The 22,836-nt window shown below is 40.0% G+C and overlaps 1 protein-coding gene across 1 annotated transcript in view; it reads right to left on the minus strand.

Moving 5' to 3' along the window:
- The window catches only part of PCNX2 (pecanex 2), a 151,250-nt gene that overhangs the window by 14,001 nt on the left and 114,413 nt on the right, over positions 1–22,836 (minus strand). Inside the window, exons 26-28 of the mRNA XM_069010280.1 lie at positions 14,181–14,434; positions 9,636–9,869; positions 7,400–7,503 (exon numbers count right to left, since the gene is read on the minus strand). Coding sequence (XP_068866381.1) covers positions 7,400–7,503; positions 9,636–9,869; positions 14,181–14,434 — 592 coding nt within the window. The remainder of the gene's footprint in view (positions 1–7,399; positions 7,504–9,635; positions 9,870–14,180; positions 14,435–22,836) is intronic.

Below are 22,836 nucleotides of genomic sequence, written 5' to 3' on the forward strand. Positions count from 1 at the left end.
GTCACTCCCAGAAGTCATTCCTGTTTCTCCAAGCCAGATCTGTCAGTCACCAGCCTCCTGCTGACCTGTGCAGTGGCCCTCTGGTGCAGGGCAAGTGCCTGCAGTGGGTATAAAGCGGGGGTCACATCACATTTTTTGAACAAAAAACCATTCCTTGGAGTAGGCGGTTTTCCTTCTGCGTGCTCTGTAAATGACTGGCCATGAAATGAATGTGGCACCCAGAATGAAGGATGTCCTCGGGATGGGTGACTGAGTCACAGGGTGCCTCAGGGCACTGCTTCTCTGCAGCTGTGCCAAAGAGACCAGATCAGAGTGCCAGCTGCACTCCCTGTGCAAGCAGCAGAAGCTGCTTCCTTATTTGAAAGGTTATTGATCAGTCCTGTTAGCACTTCTCCTTGTAAGTGAAAAGTAATAACAGAAAAAAAATACTTTCAGGAGATCTAAGACCTTTCTCACAACATTCAAACCTAAATGTGAACATTAAAGCAGATGTACTGAGAATACTAAATTTCAGAACTGTTCAGCAAACCAGGCGAAAGCACGAATCAAACAACAGGTGTTCCCTACTGAAACAATGAGCCCTAAAGCAAATACACACCGGGTTTCTTTTCTCTAACATAAGAAACTAGATGCAGGCAGTTCTGTCTGACCTTGCATGATGGTTTACTTGGACCTGAGATATAAGCACAAGGTAAAAGCTACAAAATCAGGTAGTTGTTAGAAGATGGTTGCATGAGGGCTTTGTGAAGGGAAACATTGAGCCTTCAGCTCCAATCTGCACCCTGAATTACAAGATTCCCATGCCACTGCCACTTGTATAACGCTTGTAGCTGACTGCTGTCCCAATGTTGCTCTGAAGAAGTGATCTCAAAATAGAGGAAAACAGACCCACCAATAAAAACAGGCATCTCTTGCAAGCCCACAGGACATGGTTTCATCTACCTGCTAAAATTTTACTCACTCTTACAACAGTTGGTCTTCTAGATTGTAAAAGCTCTGAGGAGAATCTGTATTAAGATGTTAGTAGTTTTCATTACTGCCCAGCCTTTCTCTAGAGAACACATAATCTTTCCACATAACTGAGCTTTCTTAACTATTTTATAAAAAGAAAAAAATATTTTCAATATATTCCCTTCTCTGAGAGAGAGAGCAGAGAGATTGGGAGAATGCCCGGCCAACTTCAGCTCAAAGGCATTCTAATTTTGCTCTTGGTGGGTAGCATGTTTTAGAAATTAAAATGGAAATACATATGTTGTTACTAGAAAAACAGCTGGATACTGATTTTCTTCATGAAAGCATCATGTAGTACAAATCAACTAATCACTGGGACCAAAGCCAGCCAGAAAGGCAGGGCTGCTGTCGCTGCTGGGAACATAAGCAGTACAGGGAAGCTCTTAAGAATTCTTAACTGATTTGCATTTATTGGTACTAAGTTACATATTAAAACATGCCTATGTGAGACAAGCACACTCAGATCTTCAAAACATTCAAGCACTGATTTCAGTGGGAGTTACTATGTGTCTTCAAGGTGTAGGTCCTGGTCCCCACTGACTTTCAATCCATCATCTCCACAGTTCAGAAAATGATAATATACTCAAACCCTGCTTAATAGCTAGGAAAGCCCTAGAATAAGCCAGCTGGGAGGGTGGGAGGAGAATGGTGAGTGCAGCCAGTATGGCAAAATATGTGCCTATCGTCCCCTTTGAAAAGGCTGGACATCAGGAAGGCTCCTTTCACTTGCCCACCCACCAGACAACATCAGCATACACAGCTGAATCTTTGCCTGGAAAAAAACCTGTACCTAAATATTCTTCCCAGGATGAAATTGTAAAAGCTACCTCGAGCTGTGCATCTAATGATGATCTGTAGTATAGCTTTTCCCCACATAACAACCCCTGTATTTGCTCTGAAAAGTTGGCTAGGATGAAGGGAGGAATAGGCAGGAGAGAGAACTGGTTTTTACATCTTGGGAGGCTCTCAGAGCCAAATCTGAACACCAGAGCAGACAGAGAGTTTGCATTCACATCGAAGTGTCCTACAGGCATCAGCACCAGCTAAACAGGCTGCTGTGAGCAGCAGTATGTGCTGAAGGCACGGCCGGGATTAGGGCAGCCATGCAAACTGCAGCCAAGCATCAGCAGAGGGAGCGGGGCAAAGCATGTACAGCTCTTCCTGGGATTAGGGGAGGCTCATCCATTTGTCATCCCTCTGCATAATAACTTCTCTAATTCAGAGGATTTTTAACAACAAACATGATTGCTACAAGGAGCAAATCAGTGGTGGCAGTAGTTGTGAGAGGCTGAGAGTCAATTATTTTATGTATTGTATTTTCCACCAGAGCGGTCTGGAGGAGCTTGCTGTATTCACAAAATCATGGGCATCTTTTATTCTCCTGCCAGTTGTAATGAGGCTTTTGGGTACATTCTGCCTATAATGTGACACTATCTCAAGCCATTACTTCTGTAACATGCAGCCTCCTTAATCCATATAAGATACAGCTCTTGTTATTCTTCCTATTGTTATGCTCTCTCCTGAAGACACTAATGAGATTATTACGAAGCTGTAAAAGTCAACCACTTTGATCTCAGGCCTGACTCTCAACCACTTTGATCTCAGGCCTCACTCAAGGTTGTTGCTGCTTTCTTGGCCCACTTCTAACATACCTCAATTAGTAATCTGCTGTAGTTACAGGCTAGTTCAAAATATTTTAAAAACTAGTTAAGGTAAAATTACATGTCAAAGAAACAACATTAATGTCTAAGAGACATAACTACTACACCTGGCAACATTTCTAACCCTCTGAGCTAATAACCAGAAAAGCTGCTGCTGTCACAACTGCAAGCTGTTTTAGAACAAGACTGGTAGGTGCGTGGGAACCGTCAGCCCCTTGAACGTGCAGAGAAGAGGGGATTAAGTAGTGCCACAACCACCAGAGGCAGGGCAGCTGTGCCAAAGCAAATACTCCCTCCTACTGCACTCCTTACGCTCTTCTGGCAGCTGAAACCAAAAGCATGTAATGCCAGCCTGAAAACACTATAGATGCAGATGAATGAGCTGGTGAATATCTCAGTGTGTATTTTGCACGCCAAAACCCATCCTCTGTCTACAGTCTGCAGACCTTCTCCAATGTTCACTGTAGGTTTATTTAAGGAATAAAGGAATGCACATGTCTGTGAGCTAGTAATGACCGGAATGTCATAGTTCACCTGAAATATTTTCAGTGGTAGCCCTTCTAATTGGATATTTTAGATGACAGTGGTTGTGAGCCAAGAGTCAAACTTTTCTGCCCTGCTCAGTTCTGGCAGACATCAAGCTGCACTGTCTGCTTGAACTCACACCAGCAGTGCAGCACCACCAGCAGCACTGTGGTGCCATGACCTGTGCCCTCTATGTCCTCCCCTTCCCTCAGATGCTGGGCAGTGCAATGGGGTGACCAGGAGGGAAGGGGCAAGTAGGGCCAGCTGCTTCCCTGGGCTTCAGAATGAGCAGCAGCTCATCTAGGCAGAGGCATTCCTTGGAATGACCCTTTGTCCACACTGAGCTTGGGGAACCTGAGCAGCCAGTCTTGGTAGTGTTGGAAGTATCTGATGAGAGATGCTTTATCGAGAGATTTTTGTATTTTTCCAAATCTGAAATTTTTACTAAATATTTATTTACTAATAGCTTTAGTGGCTGAATAGAATTATTCTGCAATATTTTAACAAATACACAGCTAAACATATCACTCACATTTGAATAAATGAATGGTAATGTCATGTCATTCTTCAAATTGCATTTTGTGCAGGAGGCCTCCTAATGACAGTTTAAAAGAGCAAGTGATTTGCATTGCAATGTTCTGCCTCCTTAATGAATGCATTTATTGTGTAATCTAGTGTTAATGTTAGGTTTCTACTGACATTTACATGAACAGGTACACTGAATAATTATTTACATACATTATATAAGAGCATTTAAAATCTTGGTTTACACAGTGACATTTGCTGATTAATAGATTAGACAAAATCATGTGTAAATGAGTGCAAATTGATAGTTTGCATACACAATGTAAACTTGACTCTCAGCTCTGTAGTGCACAGCCCATGGTAACATTACCTTTGCTCTACTGCACAGCAGTTGGATGACTGTCACTCCTCCAAGACACAGCAAGGACTAGACTTAGTCCAGAGAAAGTTTCCTACTACCTGCATAGTCACCTCTGAGAATGAGACATGAACTGCAGAGCACAGCAGATTCTTGGCTGGTTTGCTCATACTGAACATCTCAAATACTTCATACAGTGTGGAGAAGAGTACAATGCCTACCTGGCCCTTACATCTCAAACTCACCCCAAAAGGTCAAGCAATGTTGTACACAAGATGCTCCACAGAGAGAATGAATAGAAAGTCCCGAGATGATGTTCAAGGTAAATTCTCAGTGCTTACCAGAGTAATCTAAATCTGTGTTTTTGTAATCTAGCATTTGAGTGTGACAACGCATGTGCTGGGAGCCCTGACCACTGACAAAATGACCCAGACCCCAAGAGCCAGAGTCATGAAATGGCCTGGGTTGGAAGGGACCTTAAAGCCTAGTTCCAACCTCATACATGTGGTACATCCCCCTCTCATGCACACATCTGGCTGTGGGACTGCCTGCTCTGACCATTCCTGAGAAAACTAAGACCCTCTTCAGCACCAGTAGGCTCTAAAAGGTTCCCAAAATATCTTGGCACCTTTTCAAAGAAAAGGACTGTGAAGCATCACCCAAGGAAAGGTTTCTCCGGCTCCTGAGGACTTCGAATACTTCTCCCCCATCTGACTAAATGCAGAGCTGCAGCAGTCTCAGAGCTGGGGGCAAGGACCAGCAGGAACACTCAAAATCGCCCTTGGTGAGAGCTGCTGTGCTCTGCCAAACACAGAGAGGTGGGGGTGCCTGAAGATAATTCTTGTGAGCAACTCCTTCTGGCCTCATCAGCATTGCACATATTGGACATCCTTCCCCTGGCATGCTGTGTAACTGTATTCCTATCAGAGTGTCACTGACTTGCTGCTCATTTGTGTTTAAACGAGTTGTGCAGATCTGTCTGAAGCAATAAACACTGTAAGTAGGGTTAGACCTGCCCTTCGTGCTCAAGTGAATATATTTGGGGGATTTCTGTTGATAACGGTCTTGATGTCAGGGGAGTAGGGTACCCACCTTGCTTAGTTAATAATTTCTACTAAATTGGTTTTTTCAGTCAAGATATATACATTCTGAAAGACAAGAAGAAATGTATTTCACCAAGCTAAAGTCGTGTTTTGTAGCTGCAGCAATTTATAACTTCAACTGTGCTACTCAGATTCCTTTTCTATTTCTCCAAATCTTTCTGACAGTGGAAATGCATTAAAGGTAATTTAACCAGGTGGGGAAGTGACAGTTTTTCCACAGTGAAACTTTTCTGGGGAAAGCTTTTGTGAAGTAAGATTGGAAAAGATACCAACAGAAGCTTCCACTTAGTCCCTTTTATGTCACAAAATACATTTTAAAAATACAATGATTTGATACTGCCCTGGAGCACTTGCTTAATAAAAAGAAAACCAGGACTTAAGTGAAGATTATATAGAACAGATTTAAAAAAAAGTGACAGAGCTGTGCACCTCAGATGACTACCCCAGTTTTTGCCTTTCTGCAGATCTTTCCTCCCCAATAAATGTATTTTTAAATATGGAAAGTCCACTTACCAAAAGAGAGGAAGTAATTCAGTTCATTGGTAATTTGCCAGATTTAGCTGAGTCCTGAAATTATTGTTAAAATCTTTACAGAACACTACACAAATAATTATCCCCAACATTCATACTTTCCATGCTAAGCTTTGGAAAGTCTCTGATATTATTATCCCTTTGCATTAGCTACTAACCATGTAAGCCAGTACAAATAGGTGACATTGTTATTGTATCTGTACCAGTGCCAAAGCATTGTAATGAGGATTTTAAGATCCAGTGGAAAGTACATGCAATGTGATGACAGTTTTAGGAAGCTTTTGTGATATTTTTAGATGAATTCCTAATATTGCTGTGACCTACCTATTGCAGGCCCAGATCAAAAATCACTTTAATCTTTTCTCAAACAAATATATTAAATGCACATAAACTTTTCCATCATGCCCCCAAACTCTAAAATAGATCATCAAAAAAATAAGACAATTAAAAAAATATCAATGACTTACTAAACATCAGACTAATTTGAGTGAATAGAAATGAAGGGAGAAGAAATGCAACCCAGAAGAAAACTACTACAGGAAGGGAATGTGCAAAGACTGGTAGAAAAGAGATGACAAAAGCCACTTTAGAAAGCAGAAATCAGCAGCACACCAAGAAATAATTTACGTGGGCCACAAACATTTTGCATGGAAGACATAAAACAAAACGTTATAAATGTCTCAACAGATAACAAAGCTAGAATGAATATTTAAAAGGACTGTTTTATCTTACAATAAAATGCATTCAAAATCACACATGCTGTCTTTGTTTGCTTGTTAGTAAGACAAATCCTCTCTAAGGAGCATGTTGATAGAGGTCTAGCTATCTTTGCTCACCGTTCTGTGCCAACACAGCAAGGTCACTTAGAAACTGTATTTGTTCAACTTCTCCATTGCTACTAAACTCCTGTGAACACAGAGGGTTCAAATAGATCTAATAAAAACCTAAAATTACATGGGAAGTTAAACTTCATTAAAATAATGATTATTTCATTAATAAAATGCCTCATCTATAACACAGTGTAAATTATACTGTATAAAAACCAAACAACTCAGAACTCCCAGTGAAAATGAAAGAATCCCTAATGAAAATATAAGATGAAGAGCATATTTAGAAACAATCTCAATGAAGCATATTTTAATTAACCAGACTTCCTAGGAAGAAGTGTCTAGAATGAATGAACAAATGAGCAAGGTAGACTGAGAACAGACAAAGCTGCAGCCTCAGGAGATGAGCAGTTCTCTCCTCCTTAGTTGCCAGAATGAAGAGGCGCAATGAACAGGAATACAAGTCTGAGGAATACAGAGGGCAACCCTTATACATTTATTATTATTTAGCTAACTACAACTCAGATGACAGCAGTTTCTTCCTTTTCTGGAGATTTTGTCCTACTGGAGTGCCAGAGGAAGGACAGCATTCCAGTAGCCAGGCATGAATGAACACAAGCAATAACCATTGGTACCCATTCTTTCCATGAAAAAATTCTGCTTTGCCCTATGAAGTAAAGACGGGCATTAGTTATTTAGCCAACCACAAAGAAAAAGATGACCAGGAATGACAGAAAACATTTTATGGAGGAATGAGACTTCACCTTGATCTAATCTTCTCTTGAGATCCCACATCACGTGAAAAAAGACAAACAGGTCTTTGTTTTAACCTGAGGAAAAAGGATTCCTAAAAGTTACCTGATGGCCATATTGTGAGATGCAGTTCCCAAAGCTCTCCGACCCAGTATACACAAGGCAAAGGAAAGTGTCACTAGAGGAGAATCCTCATCACTGTCCAGGTGCTACAAAATTTTAAGATTAGCATGTTAGTCTAAGTGCAAACATCATATTTAAAGCACCACAATACTACAAATGGTGACGTTCATAAAATTTGCACGTGACTGGACCTAGACACCAAAATGTTCTTTCCCATTAAACAGAACAAGAAAGAAGACAATCACCATCAGAGGATTTTTGCAAAATGCAAGCTTATTTTGCCCACTGGCTAGAAACAGAACATTTCATTCTCAGGTAGTGAGATCCCAAGCGAAGGGAGCTTCAGTGGTGGTGGTTTTTTATTGTGGGGTGTTTATTTGTTTCCACTCCTCCCAGATCTGACATTCTAAACTGGAGGAGGTTCCTTATTGTTGAGAGACACTGCAACTGGAGATAACCAAAACCCTTTCATGGGACACAGTTCCAATGAAACCCTACCACAGATTCCGGAAGTACAATCTATTTGGAAGTCTGGAGGCACACAATTTTAGTGAATACCTATCTAAATTGTCGATGACACTGACTGCACATTTTAACAAGCAGTCAGAACATTTCATTTACGTTTACTAGCTCAGGAGAGGTTTTTTTACAAAATTTTCACAAAGAAAACTTTGCTATCAAGGAGGAAAAAATTGGAACAACCCCTCATACATGTTAATCTTCAGGAGGATACGGATTATTATTTCAGTCCATGCAATGAGTGATTTCTTAGAGCTTTCTTTGACTCTAAAACTGAAGCCAATTATAATGTAGCTCCTTCTATAAAATATATTGATTTTCTGGGTTACGTGTACAGTAACCTTGGTTTTATTTATCCCATCTCCTACATGAACTTTGCCTTTCTATAGTCAGTGAATTAAAAAGCAAAGGTAAAATACGTAAAAAAAAAGATAAATGTGCGTGTGTGGCACCAGTGCAGCCATTAATTTGCCTTTTTAAGTCTAACTTACATGTTTCAAGTCTATTGGCATCCCTAAATCTATTATTGAATTTGAAAATCTAAGCCAGAGAACAAGTGGAAAGGCACCAATTAACAGTGGCTTTCCCTGCACCGTGCAACTCTTTGTGTGTCAGAACTTGGGAGCTGAGACATGGAGATGAGAAAGAAAAGAAGTGAAGTGTTCCCAGTAGGAGGAGATGGTGGGAAAGGGCTCAGAAGACAACTCAATGAAAACAATATCAATATAATGATATGCAGGGGAACTGGTGGAATGGTACTCAGCATTAAAGACATGAGAAGGAACCAAAGTGGAGCAGAAACATTTGGTGATGTTCCAAAAAAGACTCAGTGATGTTACACCAGCTAAGGTCAGTAACGGGATGTGCAGTCTGTGATCCTGAGTGGAAAAATGCACAAATACAGCACATTGTATCCAGGAAAGAGACACTTCTCCATTTTTGCCATTATCAGCAATAATCAGAAAATTAGATCGAGGCAATATGTTTGTTTGAAACTGTATTCTCCCTCTGGGCTATTTTGGGTATTCCATGGAAATACAGTAGTGCATTTCTGACAAATGGCTGCTGACCATCAGTAATCTTAGTGACTCAGAGCATGCAAATGCACAGCTGTACATCTGCCCTTGACCTTCCAGAGCTGCGAGAGGTTTCACGTGGTTCTGTGGCGTGGTTCACGTCTGAGTCACGAGCTCTTAGAGGTGACCTATGCCAGCAGTGAGTGTGCCATGCACTCCCCTACCATTCTGCAACTCTGCCCAAATATAGGCAAATTTCTGAAAAGGATACACAGACATCACAGACATCTGGCAATTGTACCAATCACTGGCAACACTGAAGGAACTGTAATGCTCTGATGACGTTCTCTGAATGGAGCCTGCTCTAGCAGCACTTCTGTGAGCACTCGCTACATCCATGCTTTCTAGAGCTGATGAAATTAACATCGTTGGAAATGTGCACAGTAAAGAACTGGCTCTGTATTCAAAGACTAATGCTCCTTAAGCATATGGGTAGTTTCCAAAATATGTTTTTTCCATTCCACAAAACATACGTTTTCCTTTTAAATTAAATCTAAAAGCTTATATGAAATAAATGTTATTCTACTAATTCTGAGCAAGTAAAAGAGTAGCCATGCATCATTTCACTCATATCTCAAGAACTAAAACTAACACTACTAAAAAAAATTAAAATTGACACGTACCTCCACCCTTTTCCTCGCACAGAACTGAATCCAGTCCAGATACACACTGCAGAAGCTAGCTCGTGTTATTCCTTGGAGACACGGAACATAATCTTCATCTATGTTAACGTTAAACATTGCAAGGTCACGTTCAATATAATGCCACTTTGCATAAGGCTGCAGTATCTTTTGGATGGATTCATCTTTTATCCAGTCAAGGATTTTGGGAGAACTTGCAGTAAAGTATATTATACTCTGTTGATAAAAGGTGCAAACGTTAGTCACTCTAAACTCTGATTAAAGCAGACATATTTTACACAGAAGAGAATAAGCCAAATAGGACCCCATTAAGAACTCTAATAGTATATATATTTCTTACATTTTACTGCTTAGCATCATTAATGCTTCACAAAAGTGTTCAAGTTAGAAAGATGATAATAATTGATATTGATAGCAGACAATAGAAAAAGAAGCAATATTTTTAACATCCTTCTGCCTTACAGGAAAATCAATACAATGATAGGAATAGAGAGTTCCAGCATTCAAACATGTCAGTACTAGTGGGGGTCTAGAGTCTATCACCAAGAAGGTGGTATCAATAATAGCTTAGGCATGTTTTGGAAAAGCAGTAGTAGGTGGTCACATCCTCAAAATGGGGCTCTTTTCTCCTCAGTGGAATTACTGTTTTCTGAGGATGATGCTTTCCTAATTCTTTATTAACCCCAAAGATGAGATGTGACAGATGTGTACGACACAAGTCTGTTATTTATCAATGCAGCAGTAAAGAATAATATATTTTTTCTTATATGTCAGGTTAAAAAGCTCATGACTGATATAACTGAGTTTGCTTTTAAAGCACTGAAGGGGGAGCAGCATTCAGCAGGGGCTCTTTTACCAAACACATAAATGTTAGAAAGCAGCAACACGTATTTCCTATCTGTGCCTGAGTTTCTAAGTTTAAGTCCTTCTAACTGCTCTGTCTGGATACATTAAAATAATAATAAATAAAAAAGTAATTTTAAAAAAAAATCTATCCAAACACAACTTGGAGCATATTTTCAAAAGAATATGAAACTTAAGAAGTTCCAGTGCTTTCCATCAGCGGGAAAGTCCCATTATAATGTTTTATAATATTAATTTAGAGTTGGATTCCAAAGCAAATGAGGAGCAAGTATGCATGACTGAAGATCATGTAGTTCTACTTTACCCAGTCAATGGAAACTAAGTACTAAGTAAATAAATGTATAAAATGAAAATATGATGGATTAGAGAGGACAGAAGCACTACCAGCCCTTTTAAAAACCTCAGATGCTCTCCATAGTTTATCATTCAAATTGTACAAAAATACACAAGTAAGAGGAGAATCAAGCTTGGGAGGAAAAAGACAAGTCAGACAGATACAGACAGGATGGACCCTTAATTTCTTGGCACGTGGAGAACAATAGACTCCTTAAAAAAGATTCATGCCGAAACAATAGGAGCCAAAACCACAGCACTCAGCGAATACACAGACTTCTTGAATACTAAAAGATGTTTAAATAAGAATATATTGAAGAAGAGATGGAAGAGGCATAAGGGAAAAATATCACAGTAGTTGGGCAGGACATTATTTCAAAAAATATGCAGAAGGGCTACAGGAGCTGACCCACTTTATTTGTGGGGAATAAAAGTCCTTTTATAATGAGAAATATATGCATTTCTAGGCTGTCAATGAAACTGCAAATGAAATAAATATGATTTAGGAATAAGATGCTCAGTGCAACTCATTGTTTAAAAGACCAATACAATAATTATTCTTGAAGGATAGAAGAACTAAAACAAAGCATACATTCTTCTCTTTGTTGATTTTCAAGATAGAGTTTGCTTTTTTTATTATCCTCATCTGTGTTTACAAAGAAGCTGATTCAGCTGGGAAAAAAATCAGACTTGCAATCAGACACAGAAACAACAAAAACTTCTGTCACCTAATTAAATTCTGCTCTTGGTAACTCTTCCAAGATATGTTTTGTGCACAAGTACATCCTCAGCTATATGGCAATTCTGAAACAATATGGCAAATATTTACAATATTGTAAGGTACAGACAATAAACCACAAACACTCCAAATGATCAATGCAATGGAAGTGCAGTTCCTGCAGGAACTCCAGCCTCAGTGTTTTTCGAGTTTGTGATTTATGTGACCTGAATACTGCCTTATCTATAGTTCTTCTTACAATTCCTTTCACAACATTAAAAAGGAAGTGTCAAGGACTTTTAAAATGTTCACAGTGGAACTGCACAGGGTCTTGATCTAGATTCCCCCAGAAGAAAGAGCTGGGGAAGGAATGAATTCTTACCTCTGTGTCTGATACTGCTTATTTGGAGGCAAGCTTTAAATAAACAGGAAAAAAGCTGATCTAATACATATTATAATCTTCTCACTTTCCAGGGCTGTACTAAGGATTTTACCAAATCTTTTTAAAGCCCCTGTTTATGGAAAAAACTAATTACTTTAAAAATACAAGAAGAAAATACCCATATAACTTTCTTCTGGGAAGTGACATTCTAAAGAAGGGATTCTCCTGAATGCACCTTGCCTTCATTGAAGGGAGTTCCAGCCCAGGCTAATACTGAAGGGGCCAACAGGTTATTTTTATCCTCTGTTCGTCCTTCCCAAAAGAGAGGAGGAGATTAAAAAGACCGACTGTGTGAGACCGACAGCCTGACAATGAAGACCAACCTTTCTGAGAGTGAAGGTCTGTCAATGCAGTATAACAGCAGTGGCTCAACTAAATCCAACTAGAAGAGATTTGATTTTCACACTTTCAGAGCCATCAGTGGTGAACATGAACTCTGCAGAGAGTGGAGATGGAGCCACAGCACACCTCAGTCATGTGGAGAGCATTTAGCCCACGTCCCTTTTCTTCAAGACAGGATCAACTAACCACACCTGTATCGTGTGGGATGGAAGTTTGTCTAAGCCATCTCACCTATGTCAGCTGCTTCTCAGGTGTGTCCAGAACCAGAAGCTCTAAATTACCTTTCAGTTAAGTTTTATGTCCCATGTGATGAATCTCACATTTCCTCAAGTCCTTCATATATTAATTCATTTTAAGGAACAGAAACAATTCCAGTTTACAAAGTATAATTCTTTATTGCTTTAAACTAATAAGATGCTGATTTGATTGCAGCTTAGACTGGGATTTTTTCAATCTCATTCCCCATCAAAAGCCGAGTCATATGCCAGCTTGCATCAGTTTATGTTCCAGTTGTTCAAGTTACCTTTTAAAGTAAAGCAAAGCAATTGCAGCAACGTACTCACTACAGGTTAAAGAAGGGTTGTTTTCTGGTCTTTGGGTTTTTTTAGTTTAGTTACATTGCTTTAAAACAATTTATAGCCACAAAACCCACTTCTCAAATGAAAAAATCATGCTCACATGCAGTTTTATTTCTAATTAGTTTATTAAACAAAGCAGGTTGGTTACCAGGCCATGCTGCCTGCAAAATTATTTACGAAATCCCAGAAGTAATCAACAGCATGATCAAAGCAGCTTTGTAAGGCAATGAGCTTGTTTTTAACATTGGTTCATTTGCAAAAAATGGTGTTTAACTTATATACAACCGTTCTCTCTCTGAAGTTGACAGATTTTTACAATTGCAGAGATGTTAGTAGAAAGGAGATGTCAGAGATAGTTTGGAGCTTTAGCAACTGGCTTCATGGCAGTACCAGTGGCATAGGAAGCAGCATTTGGCTCTTGCTGTTTCAGTAGAAGACTATAAAGCTCAACTATAAAGCTCAAATTCTTCATTTGCTGGACTGGGAATTGTTTTGGCAGAGGATGAAGATGTCTTGCTAGACTATAAGGTTCAATTATTTTGACAAATTAGTATCTGTGGGGTTATTGTGATCTTAATAACAATGCAAATACAGAAGTGGTGTAAATGAACTGCTGTGTGATCAATGGAATAAACCAACTTCAAGTGTGTTGTGGTATATATGTAAAACAGAAGGTAAGAAGGGGGTTTGCACTACTAAAAAAGTACATTTGAGAAACAGCTCTTCAGGCGTTTCCCAAGAACTTTATGTTGTTAATCTCCTTCTTTTCTTTTCCAGAAAAAAATAACAAACCAGTGGAAAGGCCAAGGCAAGAAGAAATAACAAACTGTGAAGTGTTGTAAAAACATAAGAACATAAGTAAGAACACTTAGTCTGACTTTATCACTAGAGGTTGGTAACTCTCCTTCTTGATCTCCACTGAAGCATGCCTGCCATTTTCTGTACTAACTGTAAATATAAGTGATCAGAATTAAATTTAGCAAAGGGAGAAATGAATTAATTATCCCTATTCCAGTGGAAGGTATCCCTGCCCATAGGAGGAGGGTTGGAACTAGATGATCTTAAGATCAAACCAAATGATTCTATGGTTCTGTGATCTAACATCAAGTCAGTCTGACTGCCAGACTGTAGTGCAGATGGATAAACATAAAGCAAAAAACTTCAAATGCTCTTTCTTCTCTAGACAAACAGCATTTGTTCTATTTGACAAACCTGCCTAGGAACAAAGTGCACTTCAGCAAAGAGTTTACCTTGATATAGTATCTGATAAGGATTCTGCGCAGGTCGAACACCTGCAGCATTGTTGCAGCGTTGTTGTCGATGATGCTGTATCCTTCCAGGATGTACTGGGTTCGTGTGATTTCCCACGTCAGCCAGCGCAGGTTAAAGGCTGCATTACAGGACAACAGGTGAGGCAAGTGCCCAGGCTTACAACAGCAGCAGCCTTCGTTGTCTTCATCTCCTTCTGTTATAGCTTCCACTTCTCTCTGCTGGCAGTATGTCCCTTGGCAGCAAGAAAAAGAGAGTGTGCTGCCAGTTATTGAGGGAGGAGGAAACAAAGGACATCTTGCAAGCTCCCATTCAAAGTATGTTTGAAGGTTGTATGCACTTAGCAAAAATCTAAAAGAGCGAGTTACAGCAACAAACTCGATGTGCTAATTGATCCATGTGCAGCAGCAAATAAAGGGCTGTACATTACTCATTTACTATCACCTATAAAAGCCAAAAGGGCCTGATCTAATGTTCTAGTTCTAATGGGTTCTGAACTGAGCTAAACTACAGACCACAGCTTCTGCCTTAATAAAAGCTCTCCAGGAAGCAACACTAAAGAGTCTCGCTCCATAAGGCACATTAAGCAAATTGATCCAAGTCTCAGTCTGCTTCTTTGACTAACATACTGGACCCAAAGAAAAATTTTAGTGTGTCAGAGCACTTGTAAAATCTGGGTTTTAGCGAACTACCTTGGAAAGCATGTTCCAAAAATAACATCTACCGGGTTGTTCTCTCTCCCGCTGGAGTAAAAGCTACTCTGGATCAAACATCTCTAATGAACAGCACTAGTGGCAGTACATCACAAGAACAGAACAGCTTTCTAATTAGTCTATTACACAGGCTTTAGATCAAAGTAAAGTACATTTTTCTAAAATGGATATGTTACCTCAAAATAAGTCATGAGGCAGATGCAGAAGCAATAATGCAGACTCTGCATTTTCGCCCTGTGCTGTGCACATCACATGGTCAAACTGAGCCCTTGTGGATTGGAAATCTGTGAATGAGGTTTCTGTACCATGTAGGGCACTACTAATAAAAACTGAGGCAGACACCCATGTTCTCCCCCCAGTGTTCTCAAAATACATGAGTTTTATGTTCTTGATGTATGCTTCTTTTTAAAATTTACTCTCCATAGGCTGTTGCAGAACTTACTCCCCACTGAGTTTGTACATAAATCATCTTTCACAGCCATCTCCTGTGATGCAAGTTACACATCTTGCACAGGCCTTCTGCCAGAGGTTCAGTATCACCCCACAGACTGCTGACTCCATCAGCTTCTAAACAGACTCGACAGGAGAGGAAGATGAAAGACATCGCACTGCAGTTCAACAGCTCCCTCCCCACCAGGACCAACAGACCTGTTGTGCCACTGTAAATTGGAGAAGAATTTGGCTCTGTTTATCATCTGAACGTTCAGCCAGGAAAGAACACAGTGCCAGCTTCAATTCCCTGCAGTCTGCCAGCACCCCAAAAGACAGCCTGGAGCAGGGCAGCATCCCAAAGGCCTTTCTGTGGAGCATGATGACAATTGCTGTGCCCTCGACTGTCTGTTCCAGTCCCATCACAACTCTCTGGTCAACAACCTGTGAACTTCAGTTTGCATCAACAGAAATAGCATCTAGAATATTCCTTTCTCCTCACTAAGAAAAACCTTTCAAAATAAAACAAAATATGCTAAATTATTGGTTATCATGTCTTTTTTGCCTGTGCACCTGGTAAAATGTATGCAGCAAGCGAAACATACAAGTAAAAAAGAATAGAAAAATCAGAAGAAAAAACAGGATTGTAGCCTTCAGAGACAGAGGAAAAAGATTCTCTGTTCAGTTCTCTATGAATGAGAATTTACACTGTGAACCCAGTGTTGCTTGCACACTGAGATGCATTCCTCCTTAGACTTCAGGGATACACAATATGAAAAATTATTAAATGTCTTCAGGTCATCCAAATATAAACATACTGCCGAGTACAAAACATGACCTATTAGGCTGATATTTCCAGTTGGACTGGACATGAACTGGACTGCTTCTGCTTCATATTTCATAGATTTCTACATGAATTAACACTTACTGCTCAACAGCAAAAAAAACAAGAACTGCTCTGGGTCAGCAGATGCTTCGATGAAGTCAAGTCAGAAGACATTGTACTCAAACTGAAGTAGGGAAAACACTTCTTTGTACATTGCTTGAAAAGAGTAAAACAAATGTTCCATGCTGGTGCTGTTACTATTGTTGTTATGTTTATTTTTGAAAGTTTAAAGGTCTCTCAGTATTACACTGAACTTAAGAGAAGATACATCCTCATTCCAGGTGCAAAATTAAGTATTGCCAAATGTTTGCAAATGATGAAAAATGAAAACCACAATGAACAAGTGTCACTGATCCCCCTACAGGGATTTACAACAGGATTTAAAGATGCCTTTGCTCTGTCTAGGTAACTATTCGTATATATATATATATATATATATATATATATATATATATATCTTTTCTTTTGGTGTGGAAATACCAAATTTTATTTCTGTGGAAGGCTTTACTCTCTGTACTACCTCTTTCAAGAAATGCCAAATATTATTACTGCAGTTTCTGTAATTACTAGTTTTCTTAGGGGACATATTGTAAAACGTGGGGCCTAAGGAGGCTGGTAAGGCAAAGAAAAGGTGAATTTCAGAGACCCTCAGTGTTTAAAGGAAACTGTCATCACCTGCATAACAAACAGAACATGATGCCAGAATTATTTGCATTCTTAGCTAATTCCACAGGTTAAAATGCCTCCAAGTTGTCTTTGCTAGTTAATTTTAATCAGCTAGAGTTAAAATTATACTACAGGGGTGCAATCAGTGTTGAACTTGAGCACCAAGAGTCATTCTAACAGGGACTGTGTTATTACAAAAGGTCTAGAAAACAACCAAAGGAGCTCGTGTGGTCATTTTACAGGTTTATTCCAAAGAATAAAATCTGGGGTGTGCTCTTCAGCATCTGGCAAACATGCACTTGATTAACAAAAGCTGTTTGATGGACTTGGGTACTACCACCTTGGGGATTTGGTGTCTTTACCTGGGGCCTCTGGGGTATCCCTGTTAAGTTTAAAGATACAACCTGAGCCACTGCCAGTGCTCTGACAAAACACCAAATCCTCATTCCTGCTGATTAGTATTTCCAAACATCTAGTAAAAGGACTCAAGTCCACAAAGACAACATTCAGGCTTGATGCTCAAGTACATGTTGTTTCCCTCCCAATTCTTGCAGTCAATTCTGGAATGATTGCCAGTAATTTTCTCTCATCTTTAATGGAGCCTCACTTTAGTCCTCAATGCACTGGCTGGACTTCAATGCCAGATCGGCATTTTACTGTAAAATTTCATTTACCAGTGCATACATTAATCCTTTTTGGTTCATTACTCCAGACACTGGTACCCAGAGACTAAGAGCATGTGCTCAGCTGTATGCATTGAGCCAGAAGGGACAGGACACAGTAAATGAAGTCAAGCATCTGTGTTTATCTTTTACAGAAGGCTGGCCCTAGACTTTTTTGTATGTGCTATAAGCTGATGATTTAAGTGACAACTTATATATTGCTTCTCAAAAAATTAGCAAGTTCAAGCAACTCTGAGAGAATTATTCATAAAACCAAAGAGCAGGGAACAGAACGTGCACTTCACTTCTTCAATATAATTAAGTGTAGTGCCATTAAATATTAAAATACAGGAAAATGTTTTCACTAGTAATTAGTCATTTCAAAATCTGAGGGAAAACATTTTTTTACATTTCTTTCTGCAGTAGAAGGAAAATAATCTTGTGCACTTCACTCAAGGTTAGTCATTCACTCTGATCCTTGCTAGTACAGATGAGACCAATTCATTTGTAAGATATCTAACACTGGAGGGTTGCCAAAAATCCATCAATGTAAAAAACATGTGCCAGCTGAACAAAGCAAGGTCAGCCTGTGTGAGCTCAGGAGAAAGCCAGGGTGAGAACTTGGAGCTCTTTGTATTTTCCTGACACATCAGGATTTGAGGACAGACTCATGCTCTGCCAGAATGATCTGACCTAAATGGAAATGAGAAAACTGAAAACTGAAGACTGCAATCTTGCTTCAAGAGGATAAAATACACCTAACAGAATGATCACCCAGTTCTAGAATTTAAGGCTGAAACTATAGCGTGCTTTTGAATTCAATTTTGAAAACTCAGCGAGTGAAAAGCGTTTTTCAAGACCTGAGGGGCCAGAAAAACAAAATCCATTACACAACTGCATACTTCTAGGAGCAGTTTTAATTTCCATAAAACACTTCAGTTTAACAACACATCCAGGACAGGGACGAATTATTGTGGCTGAAGGCAGCCATAGCTTGAGCCCTGAGGATTGCTGACATAAAAGCAACTAGAAGTGCAAACCTACATAGGAAGGGCTCATGCCCAGGGTAACTCCTGTCCTAAGCTGTGCAGAGGTCTCTTCACAGATGACTCCAGAAAAATGCCTGGTTGCCCACCCTTTGTTTGGCTAAACCAAGCACATGAATGTCTTACAAATAAATGAATTACAGTAGAATTATCTGGCTCTGCTTCAACAAGCTTATGATGTAAATCCGAGTATTCCCAAAATCTGATAGAAAAGGCTCCTCCTCAACCAACATTTCTTTTCTGCTCAGGATAGCAGCTTAACATGCAGCAAGTTATCACACAAAATAAGCACAACGAGCATAATTACAGCCATTGGAAGGCCGTCCTCTACTGAAACATGCATCAGATATGGTTCTAGAAACACAAAACCCCCAAATACTTCAAAGTGGAGTGAACTGAGCTCACAAATGGAAACTCATGAACCTCAGAATTAGACAAATTCTGGAAACCTGCAACTTTTTTGGCTCCTTCCTGCTCTTTTGCTTGTGGAATTGGGATAAAGAACAGTAATTTATAGGTTCTGATAGTCTCAGCTGGTTTCAAAGAAAAATTTTAGGACTTAAAGAACAGTATCAATTCTTCAAACATCAAAGATGCTGGTTTTAAAACTGTGGTTTGGCTTTCAGCTGCTTCAGGTGCTTGTATGTCTGAAAAACAACCTGGTTTTCAACCCAGATCAGTTGCTATAATAACAGGCATCCCCTCTCCTCAGAAACCTTTCCTTTTCTTGGCCCACAGACACACATTAAGAAAGACCACGTGGAAGTAGCATTCTCCAAAGATGTTTGTTGTTAAACTTGCAGCTACAAAATCCACAAAAACTTCTCATGTCACATCTTTTGCAGTGCAATGCAAGACGCAATATTTTGGTTTTGGCAAAGATATTTTCTCGATAAAAAGGTTGCACTGCATTTAACATTTTCCTTTTTTCCAGAAGTCTTCTCCAGGGTGCCCATAAATACACATAAAGTTGTGAAAGGAAGAAAAAGTAAAAAAGACAAAAAATATTTATTCTAGTATGTGTTACAGAAACTATTATAAGCCTATTTGAAATTCATAGGCAGCATCCACTGTTGAAGCATCTAGAAAGGCTTGTACATCAGAGATTCCCTGCATTTAATATAAAGTATCCTCTTCTCCGTTTCATGCTATTCTTCCCAATTAAATCACCAAGATTAAGGAAACCCCTTTGTATCCTTTCTGTCCATGTTTCTAGTATTTCCAAGAATTGTGTCTCTCAGTCTTTGTTCTTTCCCACAAACACTGCACTTCTGGTTTTTAACCTTCTCTCCCAAGGGATGTGTCAAAAAATGCTGTTTTTCTCTGAACTCTGTCATTTATCAATACCTTTTAAAGTTCTGGCACATACACTGAACATACCTCAAGTGTGGTTTCAGGAAAGACATGAACATGGGCACTTTTATTTCCCGACAGCAAGAAGTGATTTGTAAAAAAATAAAATTTGCAACCACTCTTTAAATAAAGAATGATTCTTCCTAGTGCTACAGAGCCTTCAGACACAAAAATCAAACACAAATAAATATTCCTTACACTGGTAATGTACTTGCTACTGTAATAAAGCTATGCAGCATACACATGTGCTGCAGAAATGAGTAACTGTCCTTATTAGACACCATTATGGTGCCTAGAGCACATAGCCTGAACTGGCTGCTTTCATACACCATTTTGCGTGGGAAATAAGCTAGCTAACACAGAGTGCCCCACAGGCAATCCCATCCTGCTGCCACAGTGTACAACTACATCTGTGTCTGCTCTGTGCTTCTTGCCTTGCTCCATCTAATGAAGTTCCAAGTGAAGCATGAATATTGCACGTGCAACATGCAGTAACAAAAAATCACAGCAGAGATTTAGAAGTTCATTAAATGACTGAAGAATACTGTGCAGGAGTTACAAAACAGCTCCTGAAGACTTCAGCAACACCATCAGTAAGTAGTTTCTACACATGTAATGCCTAAATGAATATTCTCCAAAAGACATTTTGTAGACACATAGACTAAACAAGAAAACATTTTAAATCTCCCTTGTTCTACAGGGAACTCGTGAGAGGGAGATATTTTGACATTGTTTCTGCTTGTTCCCTGACTGTGGGTTTTCCCATCTCTTCCTTTCAAATTAAATGATATGTTATGTATTTCTTCTGGCAGGCAGCTTTTAGCATTCTGCTGTGGTCTAACACAGACAGCAGAGTTAAGTTACTGAAGGGCTCAATTCCCCCACACCAGTGTGCAGCTCCTTGGAAGTGTTCCCTCCTAATGAGCTATGCACCTCATTACTACTTTCTCTTTGCTTTCTATAAAGGAGGAGCTGGCCATTTCCTGTCAATGCCTGGAGGTCTTGAGCCTCCCCTCTGCTTTATACTCAGGATGAATGACACAATGGAGGCACATCCCCTCCCTGTCGTGGAATGGGAGAGTGAAAAACTAATTCATCCAAGGTGTTTAATATGAACAGGACTAAAGACAGATGAAAGGAATCTCATATTTGCTGACTCTCTTCTTTCAGTCTGCTCAGTCTGTACCTTCTTATGCTGCCTACAGGCATTTGGTTGGGTTTGTTTTTTCATTTAAAAGCTGAGACAAATGCTTCTGTTACAAACAGTTAGAAAGGCATCTGGATCAGTCACTTATAATGCCAACTCTCAATTAGGATGGACTGAAAACCAGGGAGGCAGCAAGTACACTTAAATTCAGAAGGCTCTGTGAACCCTTCTTTGGCCACTACCAGTATTGCCAGCACAGCCTTTCAGCTACCACAACGAGAAACACCCATAGGAAAACCCAGAGCTCCACAATGCAAATATTGCTTTTGGTTTAGTCATAAACAGAAAACAGTCACAGAGAACACTGTTGTGATTCACTCGCTTCCAAAGCAAACACAGATTTCCTATTTAAGGAACAGCAGATTTTTGGGGCCCTCAATTAAAATTACTTGTTTGAAATTGAAGTTAAGCAGCCAAAGCTCAGAAATTACAGATTACAAGTTCCTCCTCTATCCCTTTTCTCCGCCTTGTGGAAACCATTCTGTACAATGAAAGGAGTTAGGATGCCCTGTAAAAAACAGTGCATGACCAGACAACTAAAAATAGGAATGCAGGATGCCCAAAGCAGAGCCTGGTGCTTAATAACTGCCACTTGACTTTGTAAACCATCAGGTTCTTCCAGGGCAGTTCCATACACTCCCTCACTTCTGCAGAAAAAAAAATCCTACTGTATTCAGTATTCAGGCTGTATTCACCAGCCATTTTCAAGACTTGAAATGGGGAAGAATGTGCCTCAGTCCATGTGCCCATGGCTCTTGGTGCTGCTTGGTAGAAGCCCACTCTACATTCCTGGCCCCACAGGCAGCAATCCTGTTCGAGGGAAGGAGCAAAAAATGCCTTCCAAGGAAGAATTTCAGTCTCAGCTCTCACACAACATCCTTTGAATAGCCTTGATTCATCCCCTTATGAACTTCTGCATTCAGGTCAGCCCCTCTGGCTCCTTTTACTCAGACTAGTGCCTGAGTGTCTGGGTACCCCTGGGTACCCCTGTGGCCTGCAGCCCCACCAAAGCAGCCAGCTTTGTTGGCAGGAGGACCAAATCACATACAGGAAGGGCATGGTTCTGCAGCATAGTTTATCTAAAGCACACCAGCCCTCAGGGGTTACCTGGAGACACAAACAACCCTCTGGTGTCAGCACATCACCCCAGCAACTCTCCACTGGGCACACAGCAGATTATCTACTCACGTTTTGGTGTCCATGAGGCTTTTTTTATAACCTGCATCAGGCAAATCCAGGCATCCTTATCTGGCCTGTGCTCGGTTCCCCACTGGGCTCCCTTACTTCTCCTACTCCATCCTTAAGCAGGCTTGCAATTCATGGGATTTCTCTGGTACTCATTCTGCACAGTCCAGTGGGGTTCAGCTCTCACATGGTATGGCAAATGGTTTGAGCTGGTCTCAGGTAAGTTCCTTTGTTCATGGCTTCTCTGTTCCAGGCCAAACAACAGAATAGCAATACACACACTCCTAGTTTCTGTTCCCATAACAACCCTGAAAATACTCTGAAAACCCAATACTCTGAAAACCAGAGAAAACTTCCTTACATAACATGTCTGTGAGGACACAACCACAAATTTTGTCTTACTCTTGGAATAGGATTATCCAGTGGGTTCAGAAAAGAGAGGGAGTCCATTTTTCTCCCATTTCCAACTACTTCCTCCTCTAGTATTGAG

This window comes from Aphelocoma coerulescens, chromosome 3 (assembly GCF_041296385.1).
Source record: "Aphelocoma coerulescens isolate FSJ_1873_10779 chromosome 3, UR_Acoe_1.0, whole genome shotgun sequence".
In the NCBI taxonomy this organism is placed as follows: domain Eukaryota; kingdom Metazoa; phylum Chordata; class Aves; order Passeriformes; family Corvidae; genus Aphelocoma; species Aphelocoma coerulescens.